This window comes from Micropterus salmoides, unplaced genomic scaffold (genome assembly GCF_014851395.1).
Source record: "Micropterus salmoides isolate LMB-PRFRI ecotype aquatic unplaced genomic scaffold, ASM1485139v1 Ms_hic_scaffold_18, whole genome shotgun sequence".
Classification (NCBI taxonomy): Eukaryota; Metazoa; Chordata; class Actinopteri; order Centrarchiformes; family Centrarchidae; genus Micropterus; species Micropterus salmoides.
Genome location: NW_024040928.1, coordinates 5,541,089 through 5,558,491, shown reverse-complemented (window position 1 = coordinate 5,558,491; position 17,403 = coordinate 5,541,089). Strand labels below are relative to the sequence as shown.

At 39.5% G+C, this 17,403-nt stretch overlaps 2 protein-coding genes across 2 annotated transcripts in view; both read right to left on the bottom strand.

Annotated features, from left to right (window-relative positions):
- The window catches only part of LOC119909320, a 46,625-nt gene extending 39,659 nt beyond the window's left edge, over positions 1 to 6,966 (bottom strand). The window contains 1 exon segment of the mRNA XM_038727505.1: positions 6,843 to 6,966. The gene's annotated coding sequence lies outside the window, so the exon portion shown is untranslated.
- A 7,599-nt stretch (positions 6,967 to 14,565) lies between these two features.
- The window catches only part of tnfrsf21 (tumor necrosis factor receptor superfamily, member 21), a 49,745-nt gene continuing 46,907 nt past the window's right edge, over positions 14,566 to 17,403 (bottom strand). The window contains exon 6 of the mRNA XM_038726900.1: positions 14,566 to 17,388. Within this exon, the coding sequence (XP_038582828.1) occupies positions 17,159 to 17,388 (230 nt within the window). The 3' untranslated portion in view covers positions 14,566 to 17,158. The remainder of the gene's footprint in view (positions 17,389 to 17,403) is intronic.

Below are 17,403 nucleotides of genomic sequence, written 5' to 3'. Positions count from 1 at the left end.
TTATCATAACTATTAAATAACGCATTGCATTTAAACAGCGCTTTTCATACACAAAAAGCAATAACAGTAGCCTACTGGTCTAACAGGAATGGTTTCCTTGTATAATGTAATTTCATAAATATATCAATAAGTTACTGAAAAGATCCTATTACTGAAACAAATAACTGTAGGTAACTGAAACATACTAAAACATTACATTATATACTAAACAGGACATTTTGAAAGCTTAAACTTTGTCTTTGTCTCGTTTGTCCCGGATTGAATGGGCCCCTCTGACAAAACAACTGGCCCCAGTCTGGCCCCCTTAATAAAACTGGTCTAGAACCGCCACTGTTCCTTCTGGAAAATGAGTATCAGGATTATTAGGCTATATAAACACATCATATTTTGAGTTGGATAGCCTATGGCCTGGTGTTCAGGTCACATCTCTGCTATCATAAAATCAGTGTTGGGCAGTAGCGTTGCTACAAGTAGCGCTGTTACTAGTTTAAGTTAGTTACATTTCTCAGTAGCTTAGTGGCAGCGTCGCTATTTTCTGAATCAAATAGCTTTTCAGTAACGAAGCTCTTTTATTGGCCGAGTAGCTTCCACACACGCTACATTTTCTCAAGCGTTACTGAAGGATCAGTAAGTGACGCCACCGCCCACACAGACCTGTATGTGCAGCCGGCAGAAGTGCTTCCTGTGATGGTGACATCACGTACTGATCCTTAGGCTGCGACTTTGCTGCAGGGGAATAAAGACACACGCGATAGAGTTCACTTTCTATTGTGATAGTTGTTGTAACACCTCTTGTGACAAGGATCAGGGTCCAGCCTGGACACCTCTTCCTCTAGTGAGAGGAAACTTTGATATGTAGTGGCAGAAACCTGTTTCCATGAGAGATCTCTCTCTCTCTCTTTCTCGCCCATTGCCATGAATGTTTAGGTTGTTTAGGTTGCAATGTTGCCAGAGCACTAATTCACATATAAACAATAAAAAATGTATAAGCAATTAATAATGTGATAATTAAGTTACTTTATACAAACAATAATGGTTCTCCGTTTGTTGCATGAGGAAATACATTTAACTGCAATGATACGGCAGTAAGTAGGAGAGTTTGTGTGTGTCTGATTTAGCTCTCTCTGCACACACACTCTGTTTGGAGCAGGTTTTTAGTCTTTCTTCTATTGCTACTGTGGAATGAAGTTGGTTCAATATAAACTAGGCCTATACTGTGTGTGTGTGTGTGTGTGTGTGTGTGTGTATATATATATATATATATATATATATATATATATATATATATATATATATACCTAACTATAAAATATAAAAAATTCAAAGTAGCTTCGATGTAACTAAGCTATTTTTGCCACGTTGCTGTAGCTTAGCTGGCTACATTTCACTGGGGAGTAGCTTCTGTGTAGTGAAGCTACATTTAATGTAAAGTAGCTAGTAGCTTAGCTCACTACATTTTCCAAGTAGCTTGCCCTACACTGCATAACATCCTGTGGTTGGTTTGTTTGCTTTCACACGACCAACGAACCGCACCAGTTTTAGGGCTGAAACGACTCATCGATTAAATCAATAAAAATAAAATCGAACGTTTCGACACAAATTCTTTGCATCGATGCTTCGTTTAATCCATTTAACTATATAACCATTAACAATGGGGCGGCTGCATGTTGAAGCATTTAAATGAAATCATGATTGATTGTTCAGTTGAAGGCTAGCCAAAGTAAGCCGCAGTCCTCGGCTGAAAATGTGCACATGTGCGTTTGTTGTTCTCCTGTTTGGGCTGTGAGTTGTAACCTCACCGTGTCGGGGAGCTGCCATTTTTAACTACCCTGCAGCTCTCTCTGTAGGTCAGACAATCCCTGCTACCTGCGAGTAATAATCCATCTTTTCAACCATATTCTTTGTCTTTATAATTGCCATTTTTATAATAACAAACAACAGTGTAATTTCAGATGACTTTGAAGTAGATAAACCCAAACACTCCTGGATAGATTTCCAGTTTGGATCTTCTCAGGGAAGACAAATTTTTTTGCTACAGTGCATGGTGCCAAAACAGACCTTGTCTTGAGTAAATGCATCATGCTGTTTCCCTTGTAGACAGTTTAGGGCTCATGCACCATCGGATTTAATGCTTACAGTAAAAGGCTTCAGAGACTGGAAACATGCCTTACAAAAGGATAAGGGACTAAACAGACACGCCTCTTCTAAGGACTATATTGTGTGTGAGAAACTTTGAAGAGAAAAATTAAGATAACTTATGTTCGGGTGGGGGGCCATGCCTCAACCACACCTCTAATCACCTATCAAGCCTATCTAGACCTGTTCTGCTCGGCCTGCCCTCAATAGTCTCAGATTCTTGACCCAATCTCCCTTTCCCTTCTGTTCATCCATTCAGCTTCCCCCTCATCCCTAACTTGCTCGGATGAAAACACTTCTGAGACAGACGGAGTCTCCTCTGCCTGGTCTTCCGTACATCCTCCCAGACCAGCCTATCAGACAGCATCCTTCTTCCACCAATACCCTTCCCCTTTACGTCCATTACATCCATATAATCCATCCTGTATCATATATACATTTAGAATCTTCATTAAAACTTTAAATGGCACATCTTTTTGGCGTGGTCCTTGCTAGTCAAACAAATGCGCATTGAGACTAGTCAGGAAATCACAACGCTTGTGCATATGGATCAGCTGACTCGCAACAAATATTATGTGGGCTTTATCATTGACATTTTGGTATTTCTAGTCTTTGTAATGCATGGCGCAATCTGGCAGTTGATTATTCTTTCTTTTAAGAATTCTTGGACATTCTTATTTATGTTTGAGCACCCTTGAAAAAGAGGCATTGCCCCTATTATTCTCAAGAATGCATCTTACATAATCCATGACATTCAAAATGAAATAATTGAACTCATGAGCAAAACGTCGACAGTGCCTATTGTTGAGGAATTAGGCGACTCTTTTTACACAATCAAAATGGATGAAACCCGAGACCGTACTGGCAGTGAAACTATTTCCATTTGCCCTTGATTTTAACCTTCGTTGGATAACTATGACCTGGATGACTGAGAATCTTCATAGACATATTTCCATTATACTGCATTTTGTTGATGAAAGCTCCACCACAAAAGAGAGGCTACTGACAATCACCACAGCAGATGCAGTTGACACAAAAGGTCCCACACAGATACTTATTTCAGAACTAAGAAAAGCTGGCCTGAACACAGACCCAATACTCAGTCAAGTTTACGATTAGGCTTCTCTCAAAAACCAACTCCACTTAGTCATTGTTTATGCCATGTCCAGTGAGAGGGCTATTGAGGATTTATTCAGTATCTGTAATGTGCTGTACAAGTCCACAAGTAAGCCCACCGTTGTTGCCCAATATCAGGTGAACACACTGAAGCGTTGGACAGGACACCTGTGGAGGCAGCAGGGTTGCTGAGTACAATATTCTGGCCCAGCTTTAGATTTTAAGCCCTTATTAGGAGTTTTGGAGTGAGTGGGCTGAGCAGACAGAAGCTACTGACAGTCTCTTGACCTGACTACCATTAATGTATATTTTATAGAACTGGGACACACGTCCTCAGAGGGTATTAGACAAATATCATATACCAGATGTATTCAGTGAAAGCTTTGAGTCTGCTGTAATTTAACGTCTAGGGTAAAGAGGTTGTGTGCTCAGACAGGAACTGGTTTTAGGATCTAAATTGCAAACATGTAATCGGCAGGATGACTTTGATGAGATTTATTAAGCAAAGCAGAAAGAGTAACTTACAGATAAAGTCCAGGCACTCCACAAAAACAAAGGTAATCCAAACGAGTAACGAACCAAGTCCACGAACAGAAAGCAGTTATCACACTGTATGTAGGGATAACAGGTATAATATCCAAGGCAAACAGTGAAACATGAAAAGACAGGGAGACTAGCAGAGACACACGACGAGGTGAAAAAACAATCTGGCCAGGACTGAACAAATACAGAGGCAAACAAGCAGGGAGGGAACAAACAGATGAGATAATCAAGAGTTAACAGGAAACAAGCTATACACGAACAACAGATGCAGCAGACAAAAAAGAAACAGGGGGACTGACAGAAAAACCTACAAACCAAAATACCTGACAGGCAAGACGAAGATGAAATAGTTATACTATAGTAAGTAGTAATGCTTTGTTTTTATGTGATGAACAAATATATGAGACTCAAACCTCTCATTTTCTGTCTTTTGTTACAGATGCGGCTGATTGATCATAAAACTCCATTTGTAATTGTTTGTTAGTTCACCACAGCGTGGCTATGGGTAATTGTGACGTTATTATTTTGCTGTGAGCACATTCTTTGGGTCGACTTGCACCACTTTAGTTCTTGAAGAGGAACCACAGAGAGAGATTATGCATCTGAATGTTGGCGGAAAAAAAGACATTATTTTGAAAAAGTAGATTTGTCAGTGTTTTTGAGGTCCTAACTTAAAATTTAAAAATTTAATTTTTTTTTAATGTAATTTAAGTAAACGCAGTGTCATCACATCTTTGAAGCTGAAACCAGACACGATAACAATGAGAAACATTTCAAAAATACCTTTATTTTCCTCTCAGAGTGCTTAGTTTATATGTTAAAATCACAAAGATTTTCTTCTGGGGTAGATTATAAGTAACTGAGTGTCTAGCAGTGATTATAACCAAAATAACTACTTCATATTTTTGGCCCTACTCCAGCTGACATAATGACATAGTGTATTGCCTTACTGCTTCTATGTCTTCACTTTTCCGTCCAAGCTCACAGGATGTTTATTGTTAGGTGGTGAGAAACTTTACACTTACAAATGTGATTATTGCTGTGGTGTCCTGAAATAAATAAATTTAATACATATTTTAAATTCATGGTTTGCTGTGTTCAGTAGTCAGTAGTTCATGAATGTAGATGTCATGATGTATTTGTGTTTGGGTCACAGGGAGACACCAAATCTCTCTTTTAGGCCTCGAGCTGAGTTAAAAAGCCAAACAATGGGAGGTCATTTTTCAAACAAATAGGTTTACAAGGTAAACTAAACTGTTCTTATTTTCTATTTAACTCTAAATGTCTTTTTATATTCCCCTATGTTGCGTTTATGTTTTATTTAAAGCAATTTGAATTGCTGTGTTGTTGAAATGTGCTATACAAATAACCTTGCCTTGCCTTGTCTATTGTATCAACATTCATACGTACACTTTGAAGTGCCCCAGGCAGAAGCACAACCATGGCAGTTAACAGCATTTACTAGAATCAGAATCAGTGTCAACATCTACACTGGATAACTCGCATTAGTTTTCCTAGAACTACATCTTCAGTAGAGCGTATAGTTCCAAATTAAGAACTGGAGGTGAGACCAGGTGACATTTCATTCACCTGTGGATCTTGGCTGGTGGCAGATACAGAGATCTGAAAAACTAGGCCAAATATAACAAAAACTATCAGCACAGCCAGAGAGTGAGAGCATTTTGTTATTTGGGTGAACCCATTAGACACAGACATCTGGCCCATTTGTGCTCCTGACTCATATCCAAGTTAAGTGTGACATAGATCTCCTAGATTGAGAAAAGAAACACAAACCTCTCATTGCTTTCCAGTATTCACACCTTTAATGGTGTGTCTTCTTCAAGGTAACCTTATCTGCACTAGACAAGAGGAGCTTCCACGCAGTGTTAACTGTGAGTCAAAACAATCAGGTACAGCAGAAGATTTATCTTGTTTATTTCAAGATGCCAGAATGGAGTCCAGTTCCATATTGGAAGTGGATGAGAGTTGTATGAAAATACTTTAAAATGTATCTAAGAAGAGTAAAACTAATCACAATTTAATGTGCTTGTTTGGACCAATAGTGCTGTAATTTAACAAGGCACAATTAAAGATGAATTTATAGGGAAAGACCATAGATACTATGGGATTGCAGAGAGATACAATTATGGACCAATAGGGATTTTCTTCAGATTTGGTGCCAGCTGTGCATTGCTGTAGCTATACAATGTTCACACTTACACTGAGCTGAGCTTTATTCAATACACAGCAATGCTGTGTAAGACATCCTGTGTTCAATGAGAATGACACCAGGCTCACATTCATTTTTTACAACATTGACCAACTGTATGCTGCCGTGGTGATCCAATCATTTTACTGCACTGTTTTTACACTAATTACTCATTCACTGAGGATAAACAAATCAGCCAAATATTGAAAAGGGAAGTATTTGGAATTTAAGTGTTTGGATTAAGATTAATGATTGAAATCAAGATTAATGATTGAAAAAAGCCTGGGAAAAACTGCCATCGTAATGATAAACAGAATCAAAGTCAAAGTCAACCTGCTGAAATATCAAACACAATAAATTAGTTTTTCAGAAACGTGTTGATCCCAGTGGACAAATAGATTTCCTTTTACCCACTTCAGTGTCAAGGAGTGTATGATTAGTATTGCCCTAGTCAGTCCACAAAAGCATTGGTAACAACGCTGAGACAATATTCAATAATTTCACAGAAAACACACAGCAGATACAGTACAGCCTATACAACAACGATGCAGATGTGTCAAAGCACACATAGTGACTATCAGGGAAAATCTGTTGCCTCAATTATTTCACACACTCAGAAATTTACAAAGCCATGCTTCGTTGCAAAGTCACCATTGTTAATTATTTCTGCATAATGAGAAAAGAGGTCCCACTGCAAACAACCTGCTCCCTCAGTGAGCCCATTGCCAAAAAACACAACAACACTGAAAGAACTATTCAATAAAGTCCCAACAAATAAGCATTTTAAAAGACATGTAAATCAGTCAGGTTCCTAGTCATAGCTCTCTTTTCACCTCACCTTTTTTCTTCTGCTGTGACTGTCCCCTCTGGGTTTAGGAAACAAACTTCATTATGGAAGCCTGCACAGTGTAGAGACTGTCAACCCGTACGTGGAACTACGGGAAACATGCTGTTCAAAAAACTTCCTGAAATATAGTAAGGGGGACAAACTGTTGGCAGTGGCTCAACAGGTTTAATTATTCCCTCAGCTCCATTGTTTGATTTTATCTGCTTTTTGTCTTCATACCTGTAGGTATGTGTGAAATAAACATAATAATCTCACAAGAAGGAAGATAGATACATGAATAGATTATCAAAGAAAATGTTTGTTTTCTTGTGGAATGGCAGAAGCAGCCATCTAGATTTGAATCAACTGTCAACTTTTTTACCAAAATACAGAAAGAACATTGTTAATTTAAAACCCTCTAAGTATCTAGGAATGATTAAGGTATAGCCAAACAATCACGAAATTGTACAATGACATCTAAATTAAGGCTGCTGGGAATAAAGCCAAGCTCCAACATTCAGTACCCTTGAGCAAGACTCTTAGCACTTAACAGTCAACAACAGACAGCACACCTTCCAAATCTCGACAAGCTGTGACTTAGAGGTCAAACGGGTCACCAACTACTCAGAGAGATCAGTAGGGGAGACCGGGTATGGTTGTAACATGGGGAGAGTTGTAACAACACCAGTTTCACCAATTAGAGATAAGATAGGAGTCAGGTGATCATTTCAGTATTTACCTACGTCCTCCCCGAGAAGGCATGGTGGTTATCAAGTCTGGAAACAGGTACATTCAAAATATGATATATAACATATAATATAAAACAGAGAAAACAATGATTTTGAGGTGTAATAAAGAAATATGAAGCCAATTTACTCAGTTAGCATTTTCCAGGTGAAGTGATGTGGCCTTCCAATCAATCACCTCATTTTAGATTATAACATTATAACAGTTTATTTTGAATGTGAAGTTTCAGATGCAAATCACTTTACAAACTGGAAGATGAAAAATGGGTGCCTGTTATCTGTAACTGGCTGCAAATTCAGTTCAAGAGCAATATAATATGATCGTGGCTATGGTTGTGGCTTCTGCTATGTGGAAGGACCTCTAACCACTAAATCATACCCTATTGTGTTTGGTCAGTCACAGCAACAAACTCCATAGCTGCAGTAACACTGTACACAGTGGCATTAATAGGAAAATGGCAGGTTTCACAGCTATTTGTGGAATAATCTTACAACTAAAAAACCCACATAACCCCACATCTGCATCTCATGTTGGTGATGTCTGAAAACTATAGCTGAAACCTATGGGTGAAATGGGTAAAAAGGCTTATGAGGTTAGTTACACTCCCTAGACACTGCAAAAGGCCAAAACAAACTCAACATGGCCATCAGAGGAAAATCATACAAACATTACAATAATTTCAATACTTAGGGCCAATACTAATGACTATAAAGATTAGATTTCTCTTAACTTTAACACATGCGATGGCAAACTCAATAAATCTTCCTCTAAAAACCAAAAGAGGCACTCGTATATTGTCCTATTTCAGTCATATATTAAATAATTCAATTTCAATTCAATTTTATTTATATAGCGCCAAATCACAACAACAGTTATCTCACAGCGCTTTTCATAAAAGAGCAGGTCTAGACCGTACTCTATGATGCTATTTACAGAAGCCCAACAGTTCCCACCAAGAGCAGCACTAGGCGACAGAGGCAAGGAAAAACTTCCTTTTAAGAGGCAGAAACCTCGAGCAGAACCATGGCTCAGGGTGGGCGGCCATCTGCCTCGACCGGTTGGGGTGAAGGAGAGAGAGGGAGAGAGAGAGAGAGAGAGAGAGAGAGAGAGAGAGAGAGAGAGAGGGGGGAGGGAGGCAGCCTACACAATATACACACTAAGGTACAGACAGTAAAGGTGATGTTGCTATAGACTTCTAGTGATTTATAGTAGTGTTGATGATAATAATCGTAATGTTAATGATTATAATAACAATAGGACTAGTAACAATAGTTGTAGCAGAGGGTGTCGAGCAGGAAAACATGCTGCAGCATTCTGGATCAGCTGAAGAGTCTTAATGGACTTTTTCGAGCAGCCTGATAATAAGGAATTGCAGTAATCCAGCCTAGAAGTAACAAATGCATGGACTACTTTTTATGCATAATTTTTAGACAGGATGTTCCTGATTTTCGCAATATTACGTAGGCGAACAAAGGCGGTCCTTGAAATTTGCTTAATGTGAGACTTAAACGACATGTCCTGATCAAAGATAACTCCAAGATTCCTCACAGTGGTGCTGGAGGAATGCCATCAAGGGAAACTATAAAGAATAATTCCCATTCATTTAAAGGGTAAATACTGTGAATTGATTAACTTGATTAAAAACCATTTTATCAGCCTCTATTAGCCACAAAAATACTAGTAAGTCACAACCAGGTAATCCAAATATTTAACATTGAATAATATTTAAATAAAAAACAGTGAGTCCTCTTTTCTCCGTTCACTACATTACACTATAGCTGACGCTTTTATCCAAAGCAACTTACAATTGCTATATGTCTGAAGTCGCACACCTCTGGAGCAACTAGGGGTTAAGTGTCTTTCTGAGGCACACATTGGTGGATGTGTCACGGTGGGAATCAAACCCAGGTCTCCCACACCAAAGGCATGTGTCTTACCTGGTGCTTTAAACCATGACATCCAAAAGTTAATCATTGCTGCTGCAGAAAGCATTCTTAACTTCTCAAAAGCACACTACATTTAAAACCTGAACAGTAACTTATACTAAACAGTAACTTATTAAGGAAAATGTAATTGTAAAGTCTTCTAAATTCTATTGAGATGAATCTTATATTGTAGGACTGCTTACAACATTCTCAAGCAGTAGTTCAACATTAATTATCATCTATGATCCAAGACTTACTTACATTAGAATATGAGGACTCTTACCAAACTGAATAATCTGAATAACTGTATATTATTCTGATCAGGGAAAATGTCAATAGTTTTTGTGTTCAAAGTTTGCTTAACCATAATTTTAGTAATCATTTTAAACACTTTCTTTAATAACATAATATCAGGCGCCTATCATCAATTTTACTATTCTGAGGCTTTTTACATAAAACAGAAGAGAAGGTGAGAAGATGATGAGCAAGCAAAAATGAACAAAATTGAAGGGCAGCCCGACCAGACCAACTAACAAAGAGTTGTAGGATCTGGGTTTTCCCCTCTAACCTGAGCCAAACTTTGAACTAAACAGAACTAAGAACTAAAGTGAAACTGAAAACTGGACTACCAAGGTTGGACTACCTTGGCTGATAGCTTGGCAAGCGATGCTCTGTAACCTCTTTCAGTGTCCTTAATGTGGAGTTCACATGCTTACTCAGAAGCCTATATCAGGTCAACAAGCTCAAAAGGGCCCCCCCTACCTCTGAGGCCGGTTTTGTAGAAATAAAACTGACTATCAGATGGATAGTGGTGAACACAAATCTACCACTGTTTCTAATCTTAGAATTATGAGGCACTGAGATTAGAATTATCCTCCATCAATATTTGATTCGCGCAGTGCTTCCAGATCAAAGTGCCAATCTCTAGGTGTATCTCTAGGTATCAGAAACCCTTGTTCTATAACAATTCCAAGTCAACAGTATTTTATACAAAAGGGCCTAATAAACTCCAAGAAAAACAGTTACAATTTAACAAAAGTGTAAATTGGGAATTTTCTCTGATGCTTGCAAAGCTAACAATTACTCAGTGACAGAAACGGAAAGTAAAAAACAACAAAGGAACACAAAGGGATGTGTGTTTCTGTGTGTGACAGCCTGTACTGTGGGCTCCAAACCACAAGGTAAAATTGGTGAGACCGATTAAGAACAAATGCTACTGTGTTTGTCCAAAAGTTGCAGGGTTACATTCAACCAGAGCTATATCAGAGATTCTGGTAAGAGAAAATGACTACAGATTAACACACACACACAAACAATTATTAATCAGAAGCTCCAAATACACCGTCACGTTCCTTCGGATGGTAAGTCCAGGGGGAGGAGGAGCAACAATTTTTGAAATAAAACCGGGCAAAAGAGGACAGTAAGTCAGGGTTATGTGCAAACTTAAGTGTATTTATTCAATATTGACAAAGGAAAACCAACTCAAAACTACTCTCTCAAAAGGAGACAGCGAGCCAACAAGGTAAGGCAACAATAAACACAGGTTAAGTAACTGAGGGAGCAAGGTTCAACACTAAATGAACCGCTGAAAAGTCCTCTCTCCACTGAGGAGGTTAAAACCAGACACTGTTCTGGACTCACAGAAGATCTAAGCTGGTGTTCAACCCACTGGTTGAATGTGCTGCCTCTGTCTGCTGGGCTGACGGTGGTCTGCTCACGGGTGTTGGTCTGCAGTGTGATCACAACAGGTAGAAAGTGAAACAGACCGCCTGCGGTGGAAAAACCCATGCCTTCTTATCCTCCAGGCACATCAGGCACACCTGCTGCAACTCACTCATGCAGCTGAGGCATGGGGGGGAAGGGCCACTACCTGAGAAGGATCAAGGAACACACCCCAACCCAAACAAATGACCCTTAGGGTTGTAACATACACCATCAGAAATTCATAGTTGGAATAAGTAGAATAAGATATTACCCGATACAGCCTTCAATACAACCTCTATGAATGGAGTTACAGCAATATTTTACAAAGGTGGCAACTAAAGAAATAATAAATATATTGCCAACCCACACTGCAACTAAATTAGACAATTTCATTTGTGTATTTATTTACTTATTTTTGGCTAGCTCAAAGAAGTAATACTAATTTCTGTTTGACCTCAGACCTCAGAGTCAGACCTGGACTGAAAAGAAAATTGAGCATAGCCTTAGTTCAAGCAGCCTCAGTTTACAATCCCAGCACATCAGCTGATAGCCGTCAGCCCACTTGATGTGACAGCTCAGCTGATTCCCCTCTTACCATTCATTGGCAAAATCCATACAAGGTGCCTTATTTAAGCTGCTTTAGTCTGCCTACTGTTGCTGCTTCCTCTGTGAGCCGCTTGTAACCTGCCGCCACACCAGCTACTCCTTTCAGGCAATTCCTTTTTTTCAATGGAGAGAGGCGCTCAGCACATCGATTGCTCAGCCCCTCCTTGACCCACTCTCAGTGATCAGTCTGTGAATAGCCCCTCTTCTCCAGGTTAGCACACTGTACATAGCTGCTAGTCAATATCGACTGCTTGTGCAAGTGGATAACGTTAATGTTAATTCTCTAACTCTGACGCTGAATGTTTGCTCCCTCACTCCAGATGAACACTGAAAAATATTTTCAAAGACTCAAAATTGCCTGAGGAGCAAAGACAGCCTGGACCAGAGGTATTAGGAGTCATAAAAACCTCTCTCTCAGGAAAAGGGGACTAATTTCTATTCTGTTATATCTTGACGGTATTTATTTTATTGTTTGAAAGATTGTGAAGCAATTTGGCTGTGGCCTGTATAGTGTATTGTTCAGTTATTTATTATCCACAGAGTACTCGTCAAAATGTATTATTTTAAAGTATGCAGTGTTTGCCCTCTTCAGTCAGAGCATAACACTGATAAGCCACAGCTGCTACACTTGTCACACATTCTTTCATGTATTGGAAATCCCAGGCAGGATTTCTGTAGTTGGTATTGAGATTAATTTTAGCCATTTTCTATTTATTCTTATCAAACAACTCTTCATACGACCATTCAGTCTTTATTCATTTACATGTCAGCGAAAACAATTAAACTTTTCTGGCTACCAATAATTTCTGCAGGCATGTGTGTGGAAAACATTGCTTTCTGTTCTGACTTGGTATCAGGGGCATTCAGATTTGCCTTCTTGACTCTGGTTGATCTTTTTGCTTTACATCTTTACTTTAATCATCCTGTTGTGTGTTTAAATGAATTAGCTACAGATTGTTTTTAGCATCTGCTGTGGACTAATTAACCTATATTTATAAACTCACATAAACAGCTACTTCTTTTTTTATATATGTCAGTGGTTGCCAGTTCGACGACTTTGAAGTGAAAATCACATTGATTTTGCACTTACCACTTGTTTTGATGAAGATCCCTTTTTTGAGATGCCCATTTGTTTTGGAAGTAAAGTGAGCCAGATACAGAGGGGGATGAAGAATTCACTAAGTGTCATAAACATGTGAGAAGATTCTGTTGGATATTGGTTCATATCATGACACTGTGCTTACCTTGACTATGTTGTGTGTCATTAAAGCAACATGCTACACATAATCTTGACCTTGGGTTACCTTAAAATAATGTATAAGAGTGCCTTCTTATCAAGACAGAGAGGAGAGTCTGTTTGACCTACTGATTTGGACTAGCAGTCACTTTTGGCTTACTTTAGCCAAGTAATTGACCCTAACATGAGCTGGAGAGCCCATTGACTGTACTTAGCTTACATTGTCTAAATGTTAAGTAACAATCAAAGAGAAGCACAGAAATGATTTGTGTCTGCTTAATTCAGTTGAGACAGACAAAAATCTCATGTCCCCTCTAACACCTCCAATATGGCTGCCAGAGGATACATTGCAACAACTGCACGCCCTCTGTTTTGCTCTGCTGAATATCACATCCTTTGTGAAGTGGTGGGAATCAGAGACATCTTTGTGACTTTAACTATCAGCAAGTCCACAGCCTGGTACAGTGAATTCATACACCCACACACAAAAACTGCACCCACCTCAGTCAGTGTAACTGGAGCCACACTGACCTTCTTTGCTGCCCATTGTAGGTAGCTAAATGAGGAACTGAGCGATTTAACAATGGGGACACACAAGAGACTTAACTTGTATGTGCGTGTAGGTGCATTTGCAAGAAAGCATGAGTAACTGAGTGTGTGCGGGATTGGGGAATATTTGAAAGGATTGGCATGTAGGTCACAAAAGATTTACACCTGCATGGATTCTTTGTTCTTTTTTTTTCGACTAGGAATGAGAAGGTGAAGAAAAGAATAAAGAGGAAGAAATGTAGGTAGCATATTATTGAAATTGTTATTGTCTTGTGTAGGGATTGCTATAAGCCATCAGGTCCCCCCTGAATGGCGGTGCAAGAAACAGTTGGTTTGTTGGTCTGTTGTACCCCAATGACATTCACTTCCTCTTCCACCTCTTTCAAAAACACACTGGTCAGCTAACATCAATAGAGTTTTTTGAGATGGACAGCACATGCTAATTTGCCCGCTTTCACCCACTTCAAGAGTGGCCATCCTGTGTGCTTGCTGTTCACAACTAACACAAGGACGAAGGTGCAAGTTGAACTACTGTGTACATGTAACCACAGTGCAACCACTCATGAACATCATATGTATGATGTTACAGTGATTTCAAATAGTTTCTTTAGTTTGATATATGATCACTGAACTGGAAAATCACCACCTACTTTGTTCGCAGGACATCAAACTCCTACCCATCCCCTTTTGTGTTTGGTCAATCTCAGCAACAGACTCTATAGCTGCAGTGACACTGTACACAGTGGCATTAACACATAGTAATATGTCAGCATCCAGGCCGGAGGACTGGCTCTGCATGTTTCACAGCTATTCGTGTAACAATTGACACCACTCAGGAGACATTTTCTTCTCCCGTTAGATTGGTGTTAACTTACAAAGAGTGTCTTTTAAAATGTTTTAAGGACTTTAGTTGACGTAGGTTTTTATCACATACAAACATCTGAATAAGTGACAACTACACACAAACTTATGACAAATGTTTTGGGCTTTAATTGGTTGATTTTAAGAGGTTACATAGTAGTAAACATACAGGTTACACTTGTGAAATTTGATGAAATCATCCACTCGAGCCGCATGTTTATTTCCCATCGCACCTTCATCCTTTCAGGCTTCCTTAGAAAATAAAATGCTCACAGCCTGCAGGGTGTGTCTCCACGGCAGTGTGGAGAACAAGCTCACACATTCTCATCATCACCATCAACACTATCAACATCCCACAGTCCACAGCAGCACAACCTACACTTTTCTTCATTCAATCTGGAATATTTTAAATAGTCATTAGTCCGGGGTTAAGACTCCCTGTGTCAGGCCAACTGGTGAGAGTTCACATCAAGCACCACAGGAGCTTTTATAGTACAGTAACTGGCTTGGTGAGTCCATCGTTTGCTGCTCCCATGACTCCAGCAAAGTCCTCTCCAAAGTAGATGAGCTTTTGGTGGTGCTTTTCAGTTTTATTATTATGTTAAGAACGTTGACCTTGGAAGAAACTGAAAGAGTACATTATTTCTTCCTCGTTTAAATCAAATAACACAAGTAGACAGACTTCAAGTAGAGTATGGAGTGTGCATATCTTACATCCCAGCCAGGTCATCCTGTCACGCCAAGCAGGGGGAAATACATCTGAATGCCCATGAAATGACATGAGATACAAAGAAGTCACAACGCTAACAAAGAGATGCTACAAAAACATAATTACATGTAGAAAACAAAATCAAATGTTAGTTAACAGCATTTCAGAATAAAAGGAAGAGAAAATGAAGGACACATAAAATATGCGTCTGCCTCTCCAATAGAAAACAGAATTAGTGCATCAGTATTACATTTTAATATAAACTATCAGCAACATAAGACTACATGACAAAAATCACTTGTATTCCATTATTTTTACTATGGTAGTTACCCTCAGACACCCGCCATACTGACTTTATGCTCCAAAATGTAACAAGAACACATAATCAATGCTACATTTGTTGAGGCAAACAGGGCCAGCTAGCAGAGATCTGAATGTGCGTTCTGGTAGAAGTATTTATTGTATACTGTCCATGAGTCCAACATTGAGAGAGCTTCCAAAGTTACCTACCTAAACCACTGTAGATATATTGCTCCAGAGAAGCAGGCAGGGACAATAAACACTCCACCCTCCCTGTTCAGTTGTTGTTGCTGGAGCCTTTGCTCAAAGGCAAACAGTAAAAAGCCACATATCAAAATATAGGTCACAGATTTTCAGAGTGGGAGGCGATCGCATAGCCTAAATGTGTGAGGTTTGCTTAAAGAGAAGGAATCTTACTGTTTTTCCCACCTTCACACAGTCAGAAACTAATAAATGCCTTAGGACAGACCTTTTCCTGTATTTGGTGTAATTGAGCTACTACACTGAAGGGCTGTCTTTTTTTAAAATCTTTGTCTAAGGGGAGGCTCAGAGTCGCAGACTTTGAAGACCCCTGATATAGGTAAAGGTACATATTACTCCAGTATTGTAATATTTGATCATTTTTGTGTTTAATTCAGTATTTCTGATATAGGCTTTGGTTCCAGAGCAGCAGGAAGCGCTCTAACACTAACTCTAACACTGCCCCCTGCTGGTCTAGTCTGTTTCATAGATGATCTGGCAACTTGGGTGACATCAGATAAACATCCAAAACTTGGATCTGTGTATGACGATTATTCAATATAAAGTTTGACAGGAGTTTCCCGAGAGAAACAACAAAACGGGAGGCCGCCTGGAGATGGCATTAAAATATGGGACAAATCAGGGAGAAACCGGGTGGGGGGGGGTGTATGACCCGACTGAAGGAAATAAGGCTGAGAACAGGGACAACTAAGTTCAGACATGTGACTTAAGGGTCAGCTCTTACCTGGACAAAATATTTATGAATGTGTAGAGTTATAACTTATTAACTATTATTGTTGGTGTGTCGTTTCTTTTCTTGCTATGATTTAGCAACAACCACCATATTAAATTTCTTTCTTCCCCCACCCCCACTGAAATCATGTTGAAGGCAAAGGAACCAACGAAACACCAGTATTATCCTTTAAAAGTGAAAGCATTTGCCTGTTAATATAAAGAAAGTGTTTTTAATGTTTTTCCATGTAGTCAGCGTCTCTTCAGACCAGCTATGTTTGAGAGTCACAATACTTGCGTAATACCACTTTATACAAGGCTGAACAGACTTAAGAAAAGTGGAGAAAAAAAGTACTCAGAATGCTTTAATTACATTGAGCGTTGACCCTGTGTCGTGAAAGAGGATGGAGGTGTTTAGGAGGAATAATAATGTGCACACACAGGACAACAGAATCAGACTGGAGGGTTAAGAGGAGTGAAGTACCAGTAAAGATTTGAAAGTCACTGGAGCGAGTAGATAACCACCATATCTACAACACCCGGCTCAAATCATGTGACAAGACAAGTCAGACTCAGATTCTCAACTCAAGCTCAGTCTGAACAATACCAGAGCTGACTCATCCCTCCCACTGAGACACTTTTTATTTTTATTTTTTAAATATTTCCTTTTTATTCCTCAGCCAACCCTCGTCCGCGCGGTTTCTTCCTCCTTCCTCCACTATAACAGATCAGGGAGGTGGCTGTAGACTGAGTCGAGCAGCGTCTGGCTGGCCTCCTGACTCTTGACTCCCGCTATCTCAAACAGCCGGTCCAGCTTGTCCTCGGCAGCCGGGATCTCCTCGATGACGTGCAGCTCTTCTGGGTTCAGGATGTGCAGCATGTCGTCAAAGATGGGCTGCAGGTCACACGGGTCCAGGCGCACTTGCCGGAGCACAGTGTCTTTCTTCTCTGGAGGGGATACAG